General features: G+C 43.1%; 1 protein-coding gene across 3 annotated transcripts in view; it reads left to right on the forward strand.

The window, feature by feature from the left end:
- Positions 1-22,133, forward strand: part of RALY (RALY heterogeneous nuclear ribonucleoprotein) — a 195,586-nt gene extending 173,453 nt beyond the window's left edge. For all 3 annotated transcript variants that reach the window (XM_033153295.1, XM_033153293.1, XM_033153294.1), the window contains 6 exons: positions 10,916-10,963; positions 13,222-13,382; positions 14,207-14,320; positions 15,730-15,875; positions 19,322-19,370; positions 20,346-22,133. In XM_033153295.1, the coding sequence (XP_033009186.1) occupies positions 10,916-10,963; positions 13,222-13,382; positions 14,207-14,320; positions 15,730-15,875; positions 19,322-19,366 (514 nt within the window). In that variant the 3' untranslated portion in view covers positions 19,367-19,370; positions 20,346-22,133. The remainder of the gene's footprint in view (positions 1-10,915; positions 10,964-13,221; positions 13,383-14,206; positions 14,321-15,729; positions 15,876-19,321; positions 19,371-20,345) is intronic.
- The last annotated feature ends 4,716 nt before the right edge of the window (positions 22,134-26,849 follow it).

Below are 26,849 nucleotides of genomic sequence, written 5' to 3' on the forward strand. Positions count from 1 at the left end.
TGCTTAATTGCGTGATTTATTCACATGGCAGAATGGCTTTGCTTGACACAGATTTTGGGTCACCTTGGCACCAGCTTGTTTGTTTATTCTTTCAGAGTACGTGCAGCTCCGACTGTTTGCCCACACATTTCTTAAGGCTTGCTTATAAAATCAGGCACAATAATCATTATTTCAGAAATATTATTCCAGGGCAACATTCCCTTTCTACCTAAAAAAAACCAACAACCCGAGAATGATCGCTCCCCACATCAAATGGGGGGCGACATTTGCATGGTTGCGTGCAGCGCCTTGAGCTTCTGGGAGACACCTGATAGTTCAGACTGGCTGCACCTTCCCCCAGGAGGGATACCTGGGGTCTCCGCCTACCCTAGCTAAGAGCCCAATCCTGCCTGGGGGAGGCTTTGCCAGGGGATTGGCCAGTCTGAACTACCAGGTGTCTCCCTGTGAGGGACTACCTAGCCCACACAATAGAAGGTGTAGTTTACCAGGAAGCAGCAGTTGGGCTCCAGAGCTTCTCCTACCCTCCACTCCCACAATTAACGCTTATTTTTGCAGGTTAACCTCTTCTCCACAGGTACGCAGGTGCTGCTATGTCAAGGCCACTGCTGAAGGGCCGGAAAGGGATTTCCCTGCATTGGCAGGTTTTGCCTTTCCCGTAGCAATTCGTCACAACTTTGGCGGTTTCAGGCCTTGGGCAGAATCCTTTAGTCATCTTCCTAAATGGGGTGGGGGGGCAGTGACTCCACGCCCCCAGTGCGATGGCAATACCAGGGTTCCCTGTTAAAGGGGTATTAGGGGGAGGCATTGACCATACGCCGAGAGGTTGTCATTGCTCTTCCCCACCAGTGACGCCAAATGGGGGGCGGGCTCTCTGCTTGAACATATGTTCTCCAGAGCTAGCCCAATCCCTGCATATTCTGGATAACCCTGTAGTTTCCCAGATCCCTGACTGGCGGCTGGGAAGGATAAACGCCCAATGCCTGAGCCAAGGTCTCCCTACATCTGAATCTTAATAAAGTTGTGGCCAATTTTAATCCCATAGCACATTGTCTTGTGCCATTATTCCGCTCAGGGGTCACCTGCGGGTTGGGGGGACTCCACCTGTCCACGCAAAACAAATTCCAGTGTGTTTCAACAGCACACTCTTGCTAATAATCTGGAGTAATTTATAGGCCACCATAGGAAGGTTAGAACATTTAGAAAAGCACAAGAAGAGCTCTGCTGGATCAGGCCATTGGTCCATCTAGTGGAGCTTCTGATTCTCATTGTGATTTTCCAGATCCTATGGGAAGGACACAAGCAAGCAGGACTTCAGCACAACTGCACTCACCTCTCCTACAGATGTATACTGTTTCCAATCATGAAGGAAGAGCATATTGGCTATTAGCTGTTGATTTCCTTCTCCTCCATGAATTTGCCTAATGATCTTTTAAAGCCATCCAGGCTGGTGGCCTGCCACTGCATCTGTGGGAGTGTATGCCATAGGTTAACTATGCTGAAAAAATGTACTTGTGCTGCTGATACACGTAGTAATCCAGTATAATATATGCAACACGTTGGCAGCGCACAATAATCTCCAAGTCAATTATACATTCTTTATCATATATTAGTCACCAAAATTCTGAGAAGAATATATAAAGTCTTATACAAAAGCCACAAGGACTTATAACCTGACAAATCTGAAAACAGACTGTTGATATCTAATTACAATGTGTGTGTTTTTCAAATGTTTGATACCATCTAAATATCTAATTCTAGTATGTCTTCCAGATGTTAAACTCAGTCTTTAGATTTCCTTTAAATAAATTCCTGAAGATATCATCAAAGAGAAGTTCACTGTGGTTTCCAAACGCATGAGGTGTTGATGATATTACAATGAAGATGAAGAGACAGGGTGCCGGCGTTTTTCACCTGTTTCGCCCAGGCAATCCTGTAGTTTAGGAGGCCATTATTCGCCCCCAATGGGGCCCTTTGATTGGGGCTTGCAGATGGCACACTCCCACGAAAGATTACGGGCTTCTTCAGTGGTTCTCAAGACTTGGATACATATACAAATTCATGAAGAAAACTTTTTCTTGGCTTAAGCTGGAGAACTAGGTTTGCTACATCAACACCTCATGCTTTTGGAAACCACAGTGTTGATATCTTCAGGAATTTATTTAAAGGAAATCTAAAGACTGAGTTTAACATCTGGAAGATTTGTCAGGTTATAAGTCCTTGTGGCTTTTGTATAAGACTTTATATATTCTTCTCAGAATTTTGATGACTAATATATGATAAAAATGTATAATTGACTTGGAGATTATTGTGCGCCGCCAACATGTTGCATATATTATACTGGATAGGTTAACTATGAGCTGCATGAAGAAGTACTTTCTTTAGTCTGTCCCAAATCTTCCAGTTTTTTTGGTTTTTTTAGATGCCCCACCCATCCATTGGGGTGGACAGATGAGTCTATTTCTGGATCGCATCAATGCCATGTGTATTCTTTCATAAGTCTGCTCCATCCTGTCTAAAGATTAATCAGTGAATTTTTGAAAAGCGCGTGAAAAGTAATATTTAAATACATTTCTCACAATCAAATATGTGTTTTAGCTCAACATATTAATTTCTTTATGCCAAGTACACATTTTACAGTGGTACCTCTGGTTACGTACTAAATTCGTTCCGGAGGTCCGTTCTTAACCTGAAACTGTTCTTAACCTGAAACACCACTTTAGCTAATGGGACCTCCTGCTGCCGCTGCACCGCCAGAGCACGATTTCTGTTCTTATCCTGAAGCAAAGTTCTTAACCCGAAGTGTTATTTCTGGGTTAGCGGAGTATGTAACCTGAAGCGTCTGTAACCCGAGGTACCACTGTATTTGCATTTCGGTGCATTTTTTTTAGTTGAAAAATGAACCACAACATTCAAAGTTGTGTGAAATGCAAAGGATGATCCATGTATTAGTCTGTGCACCTAAGTGCACATTAGGTGGGTTCACTTAAAAACGTGAACAAATTTTTCCTCCCGCCCTGAATGCATCCGACAACTTCATGCGCAAGGTCATATGTGGAGACATGTATAACTGTGTATTTAGATACATATTTAAATGCACATTTTGTTGTTGGGTTTTGTTTCGTTTTTAATTGAAGATTAATGCAGAAAAAAGGCAGGAATACAGATGTGAATTTCACATGGATTGGAAATAGGCTGACTTGTCCGTCTCTAACTGGGGTCTAGCATCCCAATTCTAAGCCTATGTAAGCTGAAATCATATGCACATTTACATTGGAGTAGCCCAGTTTAATTCAAGAGGTAGGCTTACTTCCAAGTAGACATGCAGATGAGATGGTTGCAATGCAGGTTGGAAGCAAACGCCACTCATTTCCAGGGTTGTAATCTGGCTTCAGCTAAGCATGGAAACAGTGTTAGGCTTGGCGTGAGAGAGGGGCAATTTGCAGTTGGTCACTGCCAGTCATTACAGTGCTTTGCATTGTTTCTAGGTTCTGCCTGTTGTTGTGCCTGTGCTTGTGTTGTTACATTTGTTACATGGGTGTCACATTTGCACCAGCCATATTTCTTAAAGCACATTTAAAGATTATGGCTTTCCTGGGAATTGTAGTTCGTTAAAGGTGTTGGGATTGTAATTCTGTGAAGGGTAAAATACACTATTGATGATTAAATTAACACGTGCCATTAAGGTAAGATGGGGAATATGCAGGAGAAATGATTTTGAGGAGATACGAAGGGTGTTTGTAGAATTTGTGCTGTTAAAACGTAAAGGGGTCACACCATCGCAAGAGGTGTTGAAATTTTGGGAGGTTGGATCGTGACAATGGAATGGTCTCGGTGGTGGGGTGCACATTTTGATTCTTATTCATTTATGATGATTACTTTGTCAAAATAAAATTAAAAATTAAAAAAAAAAACACTTCCCGGGGTTCTTTGGAGGGAAGCCATGTCCTTTAAATGTATTGTGTGGATGTGTGATCAATTGCATGAGACAATGGAAGAGAATGGGTTTCTTCTAAGCTTCCACTTCATTTCTGATACAATCCCAAATTTAGAACATCCTGAAAAAACATCAGGGATAAAGAAAAAGAAGAGGAATTAAAGATGTGAGCATAATAACATCTGATCTGTCAAGCATTAGCTAACAAGATTTTTTTTTAGGGGGGTATAGTTTCCACCCACCTACTAAAGAGACCTGCAGTCAGCCAGCTGTCTCATTCAGATCCCAGGTGGAGAAAGATAAAAGCATGGAGCTATTTCTCACATGGCCGGGCTTGATATTTCAGGAGTATAAAGGTAAATAGCAACAGTGCACACCCCAGCACTCTCCCCCATCCTATCCTTTATTAATCCCTTCCCACTGGTAGAAGCAGCAATTCACCAGTTGAAACATCACAGAAACTTCTTTCTGTGCTCGCTGTCAGACAGACCAGAGAAACTGTGTCATTTCCACAAGCTTTTCAAAATAGGCACTTTGATCTAGGAGGTACCACAGGTCCATTCTTGTTCAACCTGTTGCTGTGAGGCAGAGAGCTAGTTTGTCTCAGAAAACTGCTTAGAGAGCAGGTTGCTCATGCAAGTAAGCCAAGTTACAAGTAAGTGAATTGCGTTGCAGTCTTAAACTGCAGTCTCTATGCATACCTATCTGGGAGTAAGCACAACTGAATATTGTGGGGCTGCATCTGAGTAAAAATGCATCAGATTATGCTGTTAAAACCCCATTGAAATCTATAGCATTTAACACATACTTGATTCTGAGCAAGATTGTGTCCAATAGCTATTGTTCTAATGACAGTTCTGCCTGCTCTTAACAGGGGTACTTATTAGCACAAATTCCAAGTAATAGTGGCCATTCTTATATTTGGGTGGGACTCAGTCTCATATCAGCAAATTTAGATTGCATAATTAAAGTTGGTCTGGCATTCCCGCACAACAAAACCAACAACAACCAAAAAACAAAACAAAACAAAAAACAATACAGACGGGAAAGTGTGGGGTATTAATTGCTTGGCACAACTTTGTATAACCTCCTCGCAAACAAACCAGAATGAATGCTCAATAAATAGCTGAACAGCATCAAGCCTCCCTGCGAAGTGTGGAAACAAACCAGGATAAATGCTCAATAAACAGCTCACCTGGAAGTGATCAATGAGGCACATGATGCTTCAGAATTCTCCTAGGAGCCCTTTGCAGATTTAAATAGTGGAAATTAAAATCAACTAAACAAAGGGTCACCATAATGATGTGTGGCATTTGTCATATCATGTCTTTGCCCACTGGGGCTCTTTATTGAGAACAGTATGATTTATGACTGGATCAGTGTCTGCCACAGCCTTCTAAATCTCTGCATGCAGCTAAGGAGCAGGAGGCATTCAATTCTCCTGTCTATTCTCTTAAGGTGAGTTCCCATGCAGTTGCAGGGGATGGAAGAGCGAAACACAGACTATGAAGATACAGGTGTGAGAGTGGGTGGTATTGTACAGTTACAGCACATTGATTTTTGAGCCATAAACCACAGAGATTATTATTGCTATCAGCAGTGAATTCATCATCCCTTAACCATTAAAAGGGGGGGGGGATTATTTACTGCCTAACTGCTGCTTATGATTAAAGAGCCTTGCCTTGCCATCCTGAACACATGGGGTGTTTCTGTGCAGCAGTTTATTGTGGAGTCAGGGCTGCTCGTGCACTGCTGTTGTTTTTTGCTTTTGTTTTGTTTTTTGCAGCATCTTCACAACGGCATGCTAATCAAAATGCTCCCCGTACACACATATACCCATTTAATTCAAATGTACCATTTTTGCAAGGGTTATTTTTTGGCAGCGGGTATGGGGTACTATGGAAACAGTAAATCCAGTTTAATTTGGTGATAATATGGGATGGCATTTTGATGTGGATGACATTGTATGTTGCGCAAACTTTGCATACCACCGAATCTACGATAAACTGCTATGTGGAAATGCCTATTTACTCTGAAGAACAGCCTACTGATCTCAGTGGGCTGTGTATCTCCAATAAAATTGCAGAGGATTGCAGCCATAACTCCAAGGCACTGTGGAAACACTTGATATCAGTATTAATTTTTGAGTGGTCTTTCTACAGTATCTGCAGGCAGTGCTTTTTTCTGGGGGTATGCAGGGGTACGCATACCCCTAAACATTTTGTGAATCTCTGTACTTTTGTCCATTTACTGTATTTTTATTTTTCCTGATTTGAACTATAAAATGGCGATTTTCTCAAGTCAAAATGAGAGTACCCCTAAACATTTTTAAGGGGGGTAAAGAGCACTGTCTGCAGGCATGGAAACTTCATATACTATAAAATGAAAATGAAAACCGAAGCAACCAGAGTGCTCAGGGAAGCATAGGTTTCTGATCATATAGTCCCAACTTCATTCGACCCAATTCAAGGTGCTGGTTTTCCCCTTTTGAGCCCTAAATTTGTGGTAGCTAAGCTGTGGCTCTCTGGGTGTTGTTGGGACTCCCATCAGCACTCACCAACATGGACAAAGGTCAAGGATAATGGGAGTTGTAGAACAGCAACATCAGGAAGTTCATAGGTTAGTCCTCCCTGCCCTAAATGGCTTTGGAACCTGGATCATCTACTCCTGTCCTGCATCAGTCACCAGAGGAGGTCCTGCTTCATGTTCCATTGCCATCTAAGATGAGACACATAGATACATAGGACAGGGCCTTCTCAGTGGTGGTGTCCAGAAATTCTTTGTGGATTTTCTCCCTTTTTGCTGTCAAGTGAAAACAGCACTGCTTAGCTTGTTCAAGGCACTCAGAGGCAATGCCGGGTTTGAGGGGGGCTCAGGCCTTGAGGATTCCCCCCCCCAACTTTGGCACTGCATCTACTCCAGCATTTGCATGCACAAACTTGCATGCCCTGCTTGGCTTTTTGTCATCACTGCTGTCACATACTGTAAAACACACTACTAACCATAAAGAAGACTGATCACCGAAGAATTGATGCTTTTGAATTATGGTGCTGGAGGAGACTTTTGAGAGTCCCATGGACTGCAAAAAGATCAAACTTATCCATCCTTAAAGAAATGAATGTCTGAGTTGTTTGACTCCACCAGGAGGATCTGGACTATCCTTCATTGGAGGTTTTTAAGCAGAGGTTGGATGGTCATCTGTCATGGATGCTTTAGTTGAGATGTGTGCATTTCATGGGGTTGGACTAGATGACCCTGAGGACCCATTCCATCTCTATCATTTTATGATTCTTTGCTTTTTCTGATATTATTAAGCATCATCATCATTATCATGTTCCTTGCTGCTTGCTTTATTAGGGATTTTAATTGGTTTTGTGTACTTGGTTGGTATTGGGATTTCCTCACTTCTGGTTAAAAATAAAATAAAATCCAGGGGAGCAGAGCTTAGCGAGGTTCAGCTTCTTTGAGAAGGAGGTGGCTAGAAGCCTACAGTGTTTTGTAGTATCTGAATTACAAATGTACAGACAGAGCTTAGGTGGAGGCAGACGCCTGAACACCCAGTCAGGCAGCCAAAGCCACTTCCACACATCAGATCTCCAAAGTAGCTGTCCCTCCGCTGCCACCGCAAAACGCGTCTAAGCTGACTCTTTCACTGCAACAACTACAGTCTCCTCCATTTGTTCCCTTCCACAGACACACAGCTGGATTAACTCATCCTTACCTAGGGTGATACATCCCCTTTCATAACCTTCCATCAATTTTCTAGCCAGAACACTGCAGAGTGGTCCTGTATCAAGAAGCAATTTTCTAACAATTAGCTCCCATGGAGACAGAGCACCCAGGCTAGTAACTTTCCTTTTGTCAAGTCCAAAACACTGGCTAGGTATGACCTTAAGGAAACCCGCTATGATAATCCTATTCACTGATCAGAACCCCATAGCAGGATCTGTGTTTGTTTTGATGATTTCTAACCACCTTTAGGATTGCATTATGTTCTCGCCCTTCGATTAAAATAATAGTAATAATAACACCAGTGGATAGCTCGTTTTACCAAAGAACATGCACATAGTGCCTGCCTATTCCCCTTTGTCTGATACTCTAGTCTAGCGTGCTTTTGTACAATATTGTAACTATTACTATGTTTATTTCGAAACTCTCAAGAACTCAGGAACTGAATATGTGGAGGCTTGGCTGGCACCATTATTGGTCTCATTCCAACACCAAGGTCACTTAAACATAAGACCTATTCACTAAAACATTTTTCTCACGAGGAGGGTGGCTGCCAGATACAGATTTTTTTGAGTCTCTTGCATTGATTCCCCCCCCCCCAACTGATTATTGGATTTTATGTGAAGTGGTGATTTTTGCAATTTTTTTACAGTGTATGTTGTATGGTCATTTTATTTTATTGTCACCAGCCCTAAGATCATCTGATATATGACTGACAGAATTGTAGAGTTGGAAGGGACCATGAGGGTCATCTGGTCCAACCCCCTGCAATGCAGGAATCTTTTTGCCCAACGTGGGGCTTGAACCCGTGACCTTGAGATTAAGAGTCTCATGCTGTACTGACTGGGCTATCTGGTTGTTACTATTAATACTACTACTAGGTAAAAGGTAAAGGGACCCCTGACAATTAGGTCCAGTCCTGGACAACTCTGGGGTTGTGGCGCTCATCTCGCTTTACTGGCCGAGGGAGCCGGCATACAGCTAAGCTGCTTCTGGTGAACCAGAGTAGCGCACGGAAACGCCGTTTACCTTCCCCCCGGAGCGGTACCTATTTATCAACTTGCACTTTGATGTGCTTTCAAACTGCTAGGTTGGCAGGAGCTGGGACCGAGCAACGGGAGCTCACGCCATTGCGAGGATTTGAATAATGCGACTACTACTACTACTAATACCTAAAAACATAGAACACCCCAGGTTCAGTTCCTCACATCTCCAATTAATAGGATTTCAGATAACAAGGTTGGGAAAGAGCATTCCTTGAGCTCTTTTAAGCTGTTGCCCATCAGTATACTGTAGACAGTGCTGAGCCTTATGGACCAATGGTCTGGTGATGCTGCATGTCTCCTCTGAGCTGCCTGTAGAACTCCCAGATCAAGCATTGGACTATGCAGCTGTTCTGCTCTAACCAGCTTCAGTGATCTTGCCAGCTTGAATCAGTCAAACATGGAGGCCAAAGTGTGCTCCTCATCGTTCTGTTTAATAACTTTTGATAGCTCTGTTCTCTGGAAATGTGTCAGCCTTTCTCTGAGATTATGAGCAACCCAAAGGGAAAGGGGTTGCGTTAAAAAGAAAGAAGTTGAAATGGATGCTTTCAGCCTTAGACTGAAAGCCTAATAGGTCCCAGAACCCTTTCCTCATTTTTTTTGTCTGTTTCCTGCCCCAGTGGTCTTAACTATGCTGACTCACATTGTCATTCTAAAACGAATAATTAAATGTACTGCTGAATTCAGCAATCAGCTATCCACTCAAGCCAGCCCTAAATGCATCATTAAATCAATGTAGTCAAGGCCCATATCCTGTTGAAACACCCTATGGAGAACCAGGAAGCCTACCTACATCTAACCATGTCCCTTGATGATTATTACCTTCAAGGTATACTATAGTATACCAAATTGTTTATTGCTACTTACTTACAGGACAAAGGACCACGGAGTATATTTGCTGCCTTTATGTATCCTACCTTTCTTCCGTGGAATTGTCAAGAGCTCAAGGTGGCATGTATGAGGGATAGAGATGTCAGAGAATTCTTAGGCAAACAGAAAAGGAAATAGAAATTACTGCAGTTTGTTTAAGAAATTAAACCCAGACCTTCTTGGTCCAAGTGCAACAGCAGAAGTGGGGAACCTCAGGCTTGGGGGTGAATGTGGCCTTCCATATCTTTCTGCCTGGCCCTCAGAACTCTCCCTAGGCCACACCCTCACTCCCCCCAAGGTACAGCTGTGCTGCCCACTTTTGCCTCTAGTCCTTAGGCTTTCCTACCACTGGCATGTGGCCCTTAGGAAGCTGCCCTAGGGCTGGAAAAATTTGCCCCATTGCCAGCTGTACAGACTCTCAGGCAGCATAATTTTGCTCCTGCGAAGCAGTGTGAGGGGCCAAACATTAAATCTCCAGTGGTTTTTATTGTCCTGAAATGGCGCCTCCACGTCACTGGGAAGTCAAAAATGTCAAGGCAAAATTAAAAATTCCACTTTGAGCCGACCTTTCAAACTGATGTGTAGCTATATGCTCCTTTTCAGGAGGAAATGTCAAAGCTTTCCATTTCTACTATTCGCCAGATGGATTCATGCTGAAAGTTTTCTTCTATCAAGGGTTCCTGCATGATAGTTTCATTACAGTGTATAAAATATCACTCAGGGAAAAGGGAAATGGCGGGTTATCAAGGCAGCCGCTGGCACTTTGATGGTAGTGACTCCACCTCAACCGTTCTTGACAGGTGCTTACGCAGCCCCTGTCTCCCCGCCTCCTGACCTCTCCAGCTAAGAACCGATTGCCTTCTAAAATGATGCCCATTTATCTTTTGGTAGCCCAGCTAACAATAACTGCTGGTTGAGCCTCTACATCATTATAAACACATGCTACTATAGCTCAAAGCTGGCTGCTTTACATGATTTCCTGTTGAAGGCCTGGTTGTGGCTTAATTCTTGCAACTGCGGAAGTCGGGTGTCCTGCTGCGGCAAAATGATTCTGTATACAGTCAGGGCATTTTCTTTTCTTGCAAATCTGCAAGGCTGAGTTCTGCTACCTCATAAAGCAGGAATGGGGACTACAGATATATTCTGGGGTACAGCTATTATGCTGTTGGACCCCAATTTCCACTAGCCCCAAACCAGCATAGTCTAAAGGTTCAGAAATTATGGGAATTGTAGTCCAGAAATTGTAGTCTCCCACCCCATGTTATAAAGGCTGCTACAAGTGAACAGAAATGGGTGGGGACAGTTAGAATAATACTAACTGGTTTTCTTTGGTCTACAGCGGCTATGAATTTGACTACGACTACTACAGAGATGACTTCTATGACAGGTAAGCAGATTGAAAGGAGCAAATGATACACCTTGAGTTGAGCTGGCAGGAATGGAATAATGCATTTCTGGGGCTCTGAAAGAAGTGCACTGTGTTAATTGCTCTGCATCCAGCTGACGGGGATAGATTTTTAAAAGTCACAAGAGACAAATCCCAAACCCATCGAGGAGGAGGAGCATAAAGGTGTACCATGAATTCCTCCCATGGTTGCAAAGGCAATCAGGGATGCAACTGGGAACAGCCCTTGGTGCTTTTAAAACTCAAGGTTTCATGTTCCACATCCACATGCTTTTCTCATAATGCCTGTTTTCCTGCTCTCCCTCTTTCCTGCCTTCCTTTATTATTCTTTCCCCTGCTCTCTTAGAGGCATTCACATGCTTCCCCTGGTTGACATTTCCCCAATAGGTTCCCGAGTTCTCTTGTCATCTAGGTATCCATAGGTTTGCTAAAGACAAAAAAGTATTTTGTACTCGGAAAGTTCCTTCTCCCTGTCTGCCCGCATGTGCAACTTGGATAAATACCAGTGTGCTGCCTGCATCTCAAACTGCATGGTATAAATGGCCACAACTTTCTACCCACCAGAAACATTTATGGATAGACACTAAAATGAGATAAGGAGCACAGGAGAGGAAGGGGCGATGGTGTAGAAAAGCAAAAGAACTGGGCTTGTACGTCAGTTCTCAAGTCCTCAGGAGTTCCTAAATTAATTCTAAGAGTGGAAACATTAAGGTGTTTTAAAAATGCATTAAAAGTCACAGTCTTGCAGGCTATGGTGATTTGTTAAGTAAAAGTATTCTGTGTGCGGTTGACGGCTTTGGTTTAGCGAATGTGTCTTCCAAAACCTTCGTGATCAAATATCATCCGTAGCTGCTGCTTTTTATCCCAGGCAATCTAGTGACTGGCATGTGTGGATGGAATGCTAGCTACCCCTAGAGGCAATAAGGGAACATTGCCTCATGTTCATCCAAGTTTGTTATTGGTCTGAATGTATTTCCCCGCAGTCTGGTTCTGTGCTGCTGAAAAGTGCTTCCTGCCTTATGCTATCCAAAATGTATAAAATAATTGTATGGCTAGTTGCTGGAAATGTGGAAGAATTAGAGAATGCCTTTTGGTCTGCATGGATACCTTGCCAGGAAATAACAGTCCTTGGGGAAGGAGAGTAGCTCTGTGATAGAGCATCTCTGCCTTGCATGAAGAAGGTCTGATTCCATCCCTGGTAGGGCTAGGAAAAGCCTGAAGTCCTGAGGAGCCACTGCCAGTCAATGCAGAAAATATTGAGCCTAGACCAACGAAGGGGCATGGCTTCCTATGCTCTTGAGTGATTCAAAAGATTACAAAATGTGTCCTATAAGTCATCTTTTGACCTATATAAAAGGAGTTGCTCTGAAAGATTTTTTAAAGCTACTTTTTCATGTGATAGTAGCAGCCCATGTCCTCTAGGCTAAATACTGGAAAAGGAAAGAAACAGCACAATTAAGGGAATGAGGTATGAAAATGTGGGGAATAGCATCCTTGAGTAAAATTACATGGGTACTACAGGTAAAACAGAAGAGGGTCAAAATGAACAAATTTGAGCCAAAGTAGCTCACTACAGAAAGCATAATAAAAGGCAAGCCATTTCCCTTATTATACTTTAGTAGACAAGTATTTAGATTAGAACGAAGTATTAGGTTTATAATGCAAGAATTGTGATGTATTAAATTTCTGAAAATATTGTGTGAGGTTTTTAACGATTTTGTATAGCGTCTTACATTTGTATGGCGTTTTTAAGGTCTTTTGTATATTGATTTTTGTGTAAGGATTCCGTACGTTTGAAAAAGCTGATGTGGAAGTTCCATTGCATGGTTCCGAGTAAGTGTTTGCAATGTGCATCGTTAAAGGATTCATTTGGAAGCAATAAGCATTATGGCTGGAATCCAACACAGTGCTAAATGAACGTTCTGTCAGTGCAAGGCTTTCTGCTTTCGCAGTGAAATGTTCTCTCTTCCTCTCTTCCCCCTAGATGCCCCTTAGATCTGTTCTGGGGTTTCCTCCAAACCTCTGGAGCAGATTTGGGGAGGATGTGTGTAGCGGGAGGAGATGGGGGAAGTTTCATTGCACAACAAGAAATCCATGAGCTGATGGGATGTCGTAGTTGAATACTGCCCTATAAGTTTAAATTGTATGTTTAAATTTATCTTAAAGTCTTACAATCATATATAACTTTATGGAGGAAAGGGAGGGGGCTTCTTCTACCGTAAGCTATTTTTGTCTTGCAGACTCTTTGAGTATCGGGGACGGGTGTCTCCCATTCCCAGGGTGGTTCCTGTGAAGCGTCCACGAGTGACCATCCCTTTGGTACGGCGCGTAAAAGCAACACTCCCAGTCAAACTCTTTGCCCGATCCGCTGCCATTGCAAACAGCTCTGCCAAATTAAAATGTAAGCTTCTATGTTATTACACAGAGATAATTCATATTTCAAAGAACGGAGCTTGCCTTCAAAGCCTGCCTTCGCATTGTATTGTATTGTACGACATATGCTAACAATAGTTTTGCAAGGCAACCCTGTTTGCTGTATTTTACGTATGCATATATTTATAAAAAACACGGTGGTGGTTGGTGCCCCATTGGGACTGACAGGGCAGAAAGGAGGGAGAACAATAGCAACTTGAACCAAAGCCAATGACATGCAGAGCCAACTAATTCTAGTTCTGTCCATGCTGAGTTCTACAAAGGCAACACTGCAAAAAAAAAAAGGAGGAGGAGGGTGTCCCCCATTGTGTAAAGCATCTTTAAATGAAATGAGAATCCATTGCTAAATGTTCAAGGTTTGGATGTTAAAATTCTCAGGTTTGCCAAGGGGGTTAAACTTTTTTAAAAAAGTTACAATCCATGGTTCCTTCAAAGCAATATCATTCTCTTGCCAAAGTCATTATAGTCCAGAGCTTCTGTGCCTTTAATAAGCTGTGTCTGAGGATTGGGGCATTGATTGCTTGTCCCATTTATGGAGCACTAGGATGGGAGAAAACTGTACCTGCCAAAATTCCCCTGTCTTCTTCACAGCTATGAAAGGCAAAGGATACCTGTCCTATATTGAATCCAACAACCTTATATTGTGATGGCTCCCTAGTAGGACCTGCTACTGAAAGGTATATAAGGACAAGAACTAAGTCTCCGCTCAAGAAAAGCACCACTTTTGCAAAATAAGGAAGAATAGTAAGCCTTGCTTCCAGCTTCTCTCTCTCTCTCTCTCTCTCCTCCAAGTGAAATGCAATGAACTGCAGACAATTAAAACGGAGTTGACGCAGATCAAATCCAACATTGATGCTCTCCTGGGCAGATTGGAGCAGATTGCAGAACAACAGAAAGCATCGGCAGGTCAGTGGGCTGATTCCAAATCTCTCATCAATGAGGCTGAAACATTGCAGGAGTTCAGGTGCAGAGATTAACCCTGTGCCAGCTACCTAGCTGTCACCAGCACTCCTTCATTTGGGGACCTGCATTCATTTATGCTTTTGCTGCTGTAATTCAGCAGCTGAGGCCACTGCACTATTCCAACATACTATTGTTTTTTAAGTACAAGCTATTGTTTCTGAAGCATCTCAAAGATGAGAATATTTTGTTAGCATTTTATCACAAAGGTTGAGATGGCAAGAGTTAAACAGAACAGCATTTGGAAACCACACACACACTAAGAATGTAAAAAGGCATCCCTTTCCTTTCTGTCCCATATTAATCACATGCAGCGTAGTTTCTGCTCTGCTGCAGTTTGTCTTCCACCGAAAACAATGTTATTTGCCTTACTGTTGACTGTGGCAAAATCATGTAATTTATGCAAGTTACATAAGTTTGCATTGTCATTACATTATCCCACCACTTTAATGTCAATGCACTGCAAATTAGTTGGCGTGGAATTGGTTATGTATCATTTGCAGACTGAAAGCAACAACGGTAGTGGATGGTGATTCGCTGGATTAATTTCCGTTCCAGACATGGGACAAATAAGTGAACATCAACAATTTTCTGCTCCCATTTCTGCGTACATTGGAATTCTGTCACATCTCTAGCACACACACAAACACACGAGAAAGATAGCAGTAGGCTTGGGAGGAGAGTTTGCAGGAGTACATAAAAGCTATAGGGGTGGAAACCCACAGGGAAGGGCACTCCACCAGCCCCCATGAGGACTGAGCGTGTTCAATGGCCACAAACTCCTGACTGTTGAGGACGGGGGAAATGAAAGGAGTGAGGGGGGCGGTTAGCAGACTGCAAAAAGTTGTTGCAGGGCCCACTTGTTTTAATCCGATGGTGCTTCCAGATTTGCACTGCAACCCTATGTCTACTTAAAAGTAAGTCCTATAGAATTCTGTGGGGCTTACTTCCAGGTAAGTGGAGGTAGGATTGCAGCCATAGCCCTAAAAGGGTAGATTTTATAACACTTTCATAAGATGTTCAGGTTTTAACTCACGGAGTTGTTGCTCACCCCGTCCCCTTGTATGGAAACCATGTCCATGGATTCTCCCACTCCTCCCACTGTAAATGGCTGGGGGAGGGGGGAGAGGTTTCATCTCTCTAAACCTGGAATCACCACCCCTGCCCAGCTCTCAGTAGGTGATCAAAGCTCCTCCCATATCCTCCTCTGGTTCACATCTGAGATCAAAGGCAGGATCTGTCACAAAGTTAAGAGATCCCAGACCACTGGTTAGTGTGAGCAACAATGAAATGATTCTGATTCAGAGAGTGGCCCAAATGGACTGTCAATCTTTTGGGCTTGTCTCATCCTGCAGAGGTCAGAAAGAAAGCAGATGGGAACAAAAGCGAGCTTTCCCAAGAAGACACAGCGTCTGAGGCAGAAATGAACGCAGAGGAGCCACTCAACGGCGAGGAGGGAGAAGAAGAAGGTCTCCTGAGAGATGACTGTGAAGATGAATTGGTAGGAAGCCATTGCTCTCCCACCCCTGTGGATTGATAAGCCTTATACAATTTTGACAAGTGTTCGGATTGCTGGCAAAAGCAATACTCTCTCCCCCTGCCCTCAAATAAATGGCCGTCTTTCATGCTGTGATCGGTTACAGCTGGGTTATCTGCTTCTCAGCCCATCCTGGAAGGCGGCCTTTCCAGGAAGCACCTGGCATGTTGATGCTCAGGAATGGGACCTGTCCTTCCGCATTCACATCAACAAATCCAGGGTTTCTCGACTGTCAATCCCTGCCTAATGCAAAGAGCTTTGATCCAAGACAGTTTATTCTCTGGTGCGTGACTGTCTGAATATGTGGCTGGAAAACATATCATAATAAGCTGTTGTAAATTCCCAACTCAAATTGCCTTGGGTCAGATCTAACACAGCACATGCATAGATAGCCCTTTTAAAAATAAATAAATGTGAAACCAGCTATATAGTGATGAAGCAGGAGGCTGGAATTCCACACATATGCACACCATTTCCACTCCTGAAATAGCTGGCATACCACTTTTTTCTTTTTAAGATATTTCATGCTGGTTGCCAGTCAACTTTATTGTACATAGCCAAAGGCCTTTGCAATGTATAAACTATAAAAAAATTCCCAAGCAGTACGGGAATTAGAGAAACCTGCTATGGAAAGTCACAGGGCAACTGTTAATAGCCATATATACCACCCTCCAGGGGTAACAAAGCGCTGGATTAATATTTATAATACATTATAATTCTCAAGATGGCTAAAATGCAGCATCTTAGCTGCCAATACAGAACCATGGATGGGGAGGCCAACTGCACATCGCCAAAGGAGACAAAAGTAGAGACTTGCATAGAATTGCATATGCTAATCTCTATGTAGAAATGCAAATTTAGCCTAATTACTATAATTTAAACAGAAATACAATGCATCTCACCATTGTAGGGAAGACAGTTCCCATGTGACCTCTGTGCCAGCTCATTATGCTGTCCAGATGCTGTTGGCGGGCCCACCATCTTTTCTGATGGCTGTTGATTTTTAAACTGAGAAGGCAGCCCTTCAAACAGAAGATGGTCCTCTCCAAAAAAAAGGGGGGGTGCATGGCTACTCTAGCCTTGAATCCTAGACTGGAACTGAGAATCAGGCACTCGCAGCAGGATTCTCTATTCAGCAAGGGATACAAATAAGCAAAAGGCTCCTCCTGCATACGTCTAGCTTTCAGCTGGATCAGGACAAGTATCCAGGGCTGGCACCAGGAGGTGGTAATGCCAGGCATCTGTGTAGGGCTCACTGCCAATCCCTGGATGTTTTTAGTCCCATACAGGCAGGGGCCCTGCTGAGGAAATCTTGCCTGCTCACCCCACAAACTGGAACCAGTACCCCAAGTATCTGTCTATCGTGCTCTGTTTTTACTAGACCTGCAGATAATGCTCTGAAATCTGCAGTACCAAGCAAAAATAGCAGAAACCTGCTCCACAGGAACTACGAAGACCAGGGCTTTTAGCTTGGCTTGGCCATTCTTGTTTTGTGAAACAGTATCCCTGTGGAGCTCCGTCCTTTCCAGAAACAATTGAAGACATTATAGTTTGGCATCTTTTTCCAGTTAGATGAAAAGGTCTCTTAGTTAGGTTTTCATTTTGTGTTGTTCTTAAACCTATTTTCAGTCGCAGTTAGTTTGTGTGTGTGTTTATATTGTTTTTAAAATTATTTGCAGCAGATTTTACGGCATGTTTGTAAATCACATTGAGTTGCATGTGAAAGGTGATCCATAGATTAACAAGCCACAGTCATCATCATCCCAATTGTAGCCAAAACTATACCACTTAAATATTTTGAAAACCGGTTTAAAACCTTAGCACCAAGAAACTTTTACAGCATTGGCCATTTAACTTAAGACAGACAGATAAGGACTCCCCTTGGTGACATGCTGCAGCTGATCCCACCCAACTCTTTAGCCCTGCATGGACATTTGGGCACATGGAATGAATGTATGCATGGCATGGAACTAGCAGGCTCTGCCCTGCATGTGTTCCATCATATGTCCTGTTTGTGGAAATGCCACGAGCACATCAGATTTGCAAAAGAATATGTGTTCAGCAGACCCTGCCATGGTTTCACTCTGTGCACATAAATTGAACATGCAGGGCCCGCAGCTGAACATCTGACTCATCATTATTATCGTGAGCTATCCTTCTATCTCATTTCCAATAAAATATCCAACTGCGCACACGCGCACACACACAACGAGAACTGCTCTCTATAATCAAATCACATTAAATGTTAAACCCAGTTCAGCAAATTATTGCCTTTCTGCAATTTGGTTTATACACTTGTCAGCGAGCAATCTTGAAAGTTGTATACATTGAAATAACACATGCAATACTAAGCTTAGAGGGGCCATAATTCCAGAATGTGCATCTTTCTTCATTCACTGAAAGCCACTGTGGCACACTGGAGAAAACCCCAGTGACTTTTCCTTGGAAGGTCAGTCACTACCCTACCTCGCTGGGCTGTTGTGCAGATACAGTACGGGCTGCTGATGGTGGTGTTGCATTAACCAAATTAAGCATTGCTACAGCATGAAATGTCACTGTGAATAATCAGCTGCCAAACCAGGGTCCAAGTATTTGAACCAATAATTCTAAAGAAGTGTAATGATTGGGGGATTCACATTTAATGCATGATTTAATAGTGTTCAAGAGGAACAAGCTATAAAAATTCCTGGAAACTTCTTTGGACCCAGCCCTGCTTGCTCAACAAATTCCCAAGCTGTTTTAAACTACTGGTATCATCACTTAGCAATGATTTCTAGTGCATTTGCCCATGCGCGAAGTATTTTATAACTCCCATCTCATGTATCATATTTTCCCCCACAAGCTCTTCTCGGGGCATTCTGCTCAGATTATTAATTCAGATACTTCTGAGCTGCAATTTCATGTTACTAATGCTGAACTAATGCTCCAGCATCACTTTTAGTAGTAATGAATGCTGACAGAACTAGATATTTGCGAATTTTCACGAAGGTTGACAATGTGGCACCCAGTGGCACCCACGTGGCCAGAGATGCCTTCTTGGGCACCTACAGAGTCCCCCCCCCCTTTGAAATTAGGCTAGAAAGAAAATTCAGCTGCAGTCAATATAATAGATTGCTGTGTGTGCTTGGTTGCAGTGTGTATGTTGTGCCCACAACAATTTCTCTGCTTTACAAATGAGCCTATGCACCCAAAAGAAATTGGCAACATCCCAACCTCATGGACACTTGGGCTGTAGTCCTGTACACACTTACCTGGGAATGAGCCCATCTGAATTCAGTAAGGGCACTGAGTAGCCATATATATGATATCACTGTTAGGGTTATTTAATTTCCAATATGTGTGACCCTTTTCATAGCAACAGCTCAAAAAGAGAACCAAATAATCTCCTCCCCCTTTTTCTTCTCTTTCAGGAGAATAGCCATTACACAGATGTGGAGGACTCCAGCTTACAGTAACTAGGTATATTTACGAGCATATATAATACTTTGTTTTTCTCAAAAAAAAAGATATAATGAACGGTGCACATTTGTATATAGTCGATTCGGCAAGCTTAATTTCAACAGTGTTGCCCCTTTTTTTTTGCAAATTTGCTGCTCTTTGATTTTAGTCAAAGACTGTACTAAGAGGTTTGTGACATAGGCCAGGGATGAGGAAACTAGGGCCCTCCAGATATTGCTGGGCCCTCAACTCTCATGATCTCCAGCCATCAAGGCCAAGAGATGGTGGGAGTTGGAACAACAACTGCAAGACAACAGGTTCCCCATCTCTGGTGCCAGAATACACCCCCACAGACCCACGGCTGATTTTGGCCATTTTTTTTCTCCAATCCTCCAGAGCAGATCTGGAGGATGCATGGGGCTGTAAGGTGGAGGAGAGGAAGGGGAGGCCCTGTTGCATGAGTGGAGGTCTTCTAGTGCAATGCTGGGCTGTTCACTGGGACTGGAAGGGAAGAAGACACGGAGGCCAACAGAGTAGGTGGAGCCAGAGTCAATGGCAAACAGAGCCAACTAGTTTTAGTTTTGTCCCCATCCTCCTTCCTGTTGAGTTCAGCAGACACTGAGGGGGAAGCTGACCACCAGTGGCACCCCCTGGAGTGGTTGTAAGGAAGATGGCAGGCATGAGGGGCTGGAAGCAGACTGGGGTTTCTGGAGCACTGCCCCATTCACCCTGATGGATGAATTCCACCCTTTAAATTTAACAGCCCCCACCTTATTTCTGATAGTGACTTTCCAAGAGTTCAAACAAGAATCTTTCCCAGACCTACCTGGAAATGGCATGGATTTAACATGGGACCTTCTGCATGCAGAACATGTGCCCTGCTCCTGAGCTATGACGCTTTCTGCCAATAAATGCTTCGCACAATTGAGTATGAATCACGGAGAAGTTATTCAGTCTATCTGTTTACTCTTTTCCCTGTTGCTCCCCTCCCCCTAGCATAATCAGCGCAACAGTGATGAAGAGAGGGAGGACAGCAAGAGGTTCAATCCTGCCTTGGCATGTTGAGCCAGATAAGCATAACATGCAGGACTGCCATCATCTCTCTGCCTGGCATTCAAAAGGAGAAACATGGACCAATCTCTCCAAGCCGTTTTGTAGTACACAGCAAACTAGCCATCCCAGTGGATCCTCATCAGTGCCCATCAAACCCACCCTTGTACTACAGACTTAGAGCCCTGCTGCCAGCACAAGCACCGGTCGTTCCATGATCTCCAACAGCCCGATAATGGAACTGATTTCTTACACCAGGAAAGGAAAGCGAGAGAGGTACTATATAAAGAGCCTTGCTCCTGAGACACGATGGGGACAGGATGCGTAAAATGAAGAGAAAGAAAACTATTTCACTATGTACAATTTACAGTTTTGCATTTGAAATCCAGGTCATGACCGGAATAGCCAGGGGTGCCTCCTCCTAGTCCATTTACCTCCTAGGTAGCTTTGGTCCCACTCCACCCTGCAGACTATGGCATTTCAGACATGCCCTTTGTCATACGTGGTGTGCCCTTTGGAAAGAAGAACAGAGAACCTGGCTATTTACAGACCATTCTGTACAGGAGCAACAAACCGCCTTTTGTTCATCCAGTTTCCTAAGCGTCAGCAATGGTTAAGGCAGGTGGTAGGTCTCTACTGTAGGCAGGTGTGAGTATGGAGTGAAGTTACCATAGAGGATACAGTAAGAGACAAGCATTTCAGAATAAGGGATGATTGGAGTCTTTGCTTCACAGCCCATGCGCTTCATCAAAGTTCCATAAGCTATTTATTTGCTCTTTATAAAAATAAGGTCAACCCAATCAGGTCCAAAAGGGAAGGTAAAAGATGAGATGGTCAGATGGCAATCCGTCCAAAAAAACAAGACTTGTATAACACCTGAAACCAATTGCATTTCCGATCTAAGAGAAGAAAAACACTTTAATTTTTGTTTAAGGATAGATGCCTGAAGGGTTCCTGGGGTAGCTCAGTCAGTAGAGCATGAGCCCCATGTTGGGTAAAAGATTCCTGCATTGCAGGGGGTTGGACTATATGACCCTCATGGTCCCTTCCAATTCTATGATTCTAATCTGCTTCCTTTCATCCCTTCTCGGAAATGCAGGTGCTTTCAGCCCACTCACACCTGTAATGACAAAAGGTATGCAATGTATGTTGTGTAGCTGATTAAGTTTAAATATCCGGCAAATTGCATATTATTCTCATTATTATTATTATTATTTTGCAATGTTCCCTTCTGTGATCTAATCCTCTCTAAAACAGTCTACTCCTCATCGCCAACTTCAGCAGGAGATGGTGTGGTGTTGGCTTAACAGCATGACTCTGTCCTAGAGACTCCAACCAACCTGCTTAGAAAGGGAGAACAGCATTGTTGTATAAGCCACTTCCACAAGACCTTGGGTTCTCAACTTTTTTTCAAAAGATTTCTGCTGGAAAACATCCCACCTGACTGTATCTCTTCCTTAGGGCTTGTTAACAGAGTCATGGCTCTCAAAGCACAACAACATACATCCTGGAGAGCAAAAGGGGGCACTTGTTTTGTTTTTCTCCGCTTTCTTTTTCTATTGCCTTTTCTCTTCTGCACCTCCTGCAAAGTTTGGCCACTTGGTTGTACTGAGCTATTTTAGAACTGCTTTCTAGGCTTTGTTTTGCTATGATCCAACCACAAGACTGGGGTATGGAAGGAAGGGGGGCTTTGTATATAAAATCCTGTATAATAAAAGGAAGAACTTGATTCATTGTGTAGTCTTGCTGCTACTTTTCTTAAACTCCTTAAATAGGCTCTGTTTTACTGCTACCTGTGAAAATCTTAAGTCTTCCAACTAGAAATAGAAACTGATTTCAAAGTACGTCTACATCACATTGAGTATTTGTTTTGGTTCATATTGCTTAATTCACTTTCCCACTCATTATTTTGTTCTTCCCACTGCTCTTTTTTCATATACAGGTAATTGGCCACTTACACAAATTTAATTTGTGTGCATTCAGCTTTAAGTGCTTGGCAAAAAATAAATAAAATTAAGAAGCGGGGAGAAAGGGGGCAGGAGCCTGGGAAAATGAGTTTGGCACTCCAATTTGCCATTGAACCTAATGTGTTTTGACTATACAGAGTTCTAGTTTTACATGCTATCCCTGGAATGCATCCCCTGCCAAAGTTGAGAGTTGCCTGTATACCCAAATGCTAGCTATTCAGAACCACAAGTAGGATCTGCAACCAAACGTTGCAGTGTGGTTATCCTGCTCAGCATTCCACCCAATCAGGCCCTCTTCCAGGATACTCCATCCCATCTAACTATCAATTGGCATTCCCTAGCCACTAAGCATGCTCAGTCCTCATTGGGTGGGGGATTTTGCGGGGGGGGGGGTCCCCTAAAGATTTTCCCCAAGCTCCTTTCATGAATAAATGGCACTATTAATGGTGGATTCTTAAGCAAACTGAATGCACTACTAGTACAGTTCCAGTTTAAATTGTTTTGCTTGCGTTCATTGCCCTTGCTGCAAACTGAAAGTGCTGAAAGATTGTCCCGGTGAATAGCATGGATCTATGTGCCTGTTAAAAGAGCCATAGATCTGCAGCATCAAGCATAAGCAAATATCTGTAGCGCAGGAGCCTGCCATCTGCACACACCCCTGCTGTGCTCATGCCACACAGGGGGGAAATCAATCCACACATGTTAAGTCTAAAGTCTGCCTCAGTCAAACAGTCTGCCACATAGGAACTAGTTCTGAACCGCACAAGAATTCACTTAGGGGGCTATAATCCTGTTCCAGAGCTTATTCGCATAAAATCTCCATTAACACATTCTGAGGCTTCATACATACAGTGCACTAAGCCAAACCATGAGTTAGTGCAAGTTTGCAGGATATCAGAGAGGAGATCACAACTGCTACGCTGCTCCTCTCTGGTAGCTTTGCTGCTGTGACATGCTAAGATAATCCATTGTTTGTTTGGCTTAGTGTGTTCAAACTCATCCTCATGGTTTAGCTCTTTCCAGGCTAACTATGGGTTTGTACAGGGAACCTAAGCTATTAGCCTGGGTTCAAACATTCAAATATTGAAGTGGAAAGCAGAAATTTGCACTGTTCTGAGCAGTACACATAAACGGTCTGCAAACAGCAAGTTGCAATTTAAAATACAACCAGATTGGCTCTCCGCAGTGCTCACTCGACAATCCCAGCCTTTCAGAACTTGCTAAAAATTGCCAAAATGTTTTGGGGGGTCAGGCCCAGCACTACCATTATGCAAAGTGAGGCAGCTCCGTCAGGCAGCAAATGCTGGGGGTTGGTGGCAGTGGCAAAAGCTGCACTCCATAATGCAAGGGATAGGAATAGTTCAAGCAGGCGGGATCTACCCTGCCTTATTAACAGCAAACCAGCGTAAAGTACAAAATAGTGACAAAGTGAACATACTCTCAGACTTAAGGAATAGAGGGCCTCTGAGCATATACTCAGTCCAGGGATTTGTGTCAGTACCAGAACTGAGCAGTCCTCACACAAAAATCCACACCCGGCTCTCTTCTTCCCCCTGCCTCCCCTCCCGCTTTCTTCATCTGTATAGCTTAATTAGGAGGGGGGCTTTTTCTTCTTTTTACTATTGCTACATAATTGAGACAGAATCCTTGCTGATCTACTGCAAACCACTAGGAAGTCCCAATGTACCTTCTGCCCACCACTCTTCATAAAGTTAAAAGGTGCTGCCAGTGGTGGCAGGATCCATGCACACACACTACTAATACCAGCACAGAATTTTCAAGATCCCAGCCAAGATTAATCCAAGCTAGAAGTGACTCAAGGTGGCGTTTATACCCAAGGTCCCTAAAGCAATCTCTTGCTCAGGCACTGACCTGATCCAGATCTGTGTGGCTTCAGCAAAGTTGCTGCATCCTGCGCCTTTGGACTTCTACCCCAAACATCAAAAATCTATTTGTGCTCTATATGCCAGCAGAAGACATGTTTCCTTGTCCCTATGCACACAATGACTAGTTGCTAAACTGTAGAAGCAAGGCTGTAGCAGGGGAGCGGTAAATGTAGATGGGGTTCACAAAAGTGTCCTGTGAAGACAACCACAATGCCACAGTAATGTTACACAACAGGTACTGATCCTGGCTTTATTAACTTTTGAAGATACATCTATCATTCATTACAGTTCAGATGCTATTTAAAAACATTTTCTTTTCTTTTTTACAAAACAAAACATGACTTTAGACTTTACTGTTCTCAAGTCTTTGGAGAGAAAATAAAAATGATTCAGTAGCAAAACTGAGCTGTGTGATGGTACACACACAAATTAAAATTCCAAAACAGAATCTATTCAAACGTTAAAACGCTGGAGGGGTCTGCAGTCGGCCCCAGCTTTCTTTATTTGGGTGACCCAGCTGCTATGGCTAATACTATGGATACGTGCACACCACAAATGCCTGCAAAGCACAAACATATCACTGATTGATCCTCTTCCCTTTACCGTGGATTAAAATTGTCAGTTCCATAGCAAGGCCCTGTAGTATAATGAAGAGCGACTCTTTCCCCAATGTCCCTGAACATTTAAATTGCTTGAACCGTTATTTGTAAAATACCAAAACTTTAGAATCCACGGAAGAGCAGCCCTGCTGGTTCAGAACAGCAGCCTGTCTAATCTACTGTCCTGCTTCTCACACTGCTAAACAGATGCCTCCACTGGCTGGTCAAGAGGCCAATAGCCTTCACCTGTTGCTGTTCCCAAGCAACTGCTGTTCAAATGCATGGTGTCACGCAGCCATCGTGACCAGTAGCCACTGCAAAAGCCCTAACTACTACAAAGTTACTTAACCACCTTTTAGTCACCAGCATGCTTTAACAGATTTCAGACATTTATGCAAGGGGTGAGGAGCCTGTGAACCTTCAGATGATGTTGGGTCCCAACTCCCTTCAGAGCCAGCCATTCAGGGATGAGGGAAGCTGTGGTCCAGCACTTGGAGACACATTGCAGGGGGTGGGACGAGATGACCATGTGGGTGGATCCTTTCCAACTCTACAATTCCATCCCTTGTTCATGTCCCGGGCGTTACTTTTGTTTGGGGATTCAGAACAACCTTCAGGCTTTATCGATACGCTCCAGCTTAGTATTATGTGAGAGGAAACTTTTCTATCCATATTGTTGTATCATATCTCTTACCTTTTTAAACGCCCCGAAGTCTGTACCCTTCACTTGGCAAGCTCAATTTGGGTTGCCCTGTTCTTCACATTTCCAAGCACTACAACTTCCTTTGAGACAATGACCACAACTTGCACAGTATTTCCAAGCATGGTCACATCACAGATCTGTATAAAGGCATTATATTGGTAGTTTATTTGCAGTCCCCTCTTCTAATGAATGTGCTTCTTTTCAGTTGCCAGTTTTCACTGAACTATCCACCATGATCCCATAATCCCAATCCAATATCTGCTCCCTATAAACTCAGACCCCGTCGCAGACATATGAAGCATGATTTATTTTGCCCCAATGCACACCACTTTACAGTTGCTTAGACTGAACCACATTTGCCATTTTAAAAAATAGTTTGGATATACCCTTTTTGATGCTCTTCTGCTTTTCTGACCCTCCTCAATAATTTGGAATCATCAGAAAACTTGCTGACCTCACTGCTCACCCCTAATTCCAGGTTCTTTATGATAAAAGTTTTTAAAAGCACCAGTACCAATACATATTCTTGAGGAACTATATATTCTCACTCCCCGCTTCCTATTATTCTACCAGTTACTGATCTGTAAGACAATGCACCCCTTACTGCATGACTACAAGTTTACTCAGGATACACTTACCTGGGAATAAGTCCCACTGAATTCAACTAGAGTTGGTATGGAATAAGCATGTGTAGGTTTGTGCTGTCAGGCATCTTTGTGAAGGTCTTGGACAGGTACACAGTCTACCGGAGCATTCTTATCCACACACATTAATACTCTCAAAGAATGATAGAAGTTCTTTTAGCACGTTCAAACTAATAAAACAAATACAGACTGTGGCATAAGCACACAAAGCTAATGGGCAGTTTGGTTTTCGTATCAGTACTCAATTCTTTTAACACACTATTATGAATTACACCATGTAACTTGCATGAAGACAGACTTGGGGGCTGATGGGGAGGGCAGGAGCGGGAGGGGAAAGGAAACAGGATCAATTAAGGTTTAATAGGTGTATTATTTTCTTGGCTTCCATTATTAAGTGGATGCTTTCATTGAAATTGTGTGCAAAAAACTTGGTACAGCCTTACAATTTACTCTGAAGATGCCACTGCTCTAGCTCACATTTGGAAGCTAGCACTGCAGAATCTCCAAGTAGACATGGCAGTGATAATGTGCATGTACCCTGCCGTGTTTCCCAAAACGTATGCATTAGTAAGGTGCCCTGAACTCATCTATATTAGCATACAGATGAAACTGAGCCCAAGCATGGACAGGAAACCCAACCCTAATCAATCC

Source organism: Lacerta agilis, chromosome 6 (genome assembly GCF_009819535.1).
Source record: "Lacerta agilis isolate rLacAgi1 chromosome 6, rLacAgi1.pri, whole genome shotgun sequence".
Lineage (NCBI taxonomy): Eukaryota > Metazoa > Chordata > Lepidosauria > Squamata > Lacertidae > Lacerta > Lacerta agilis.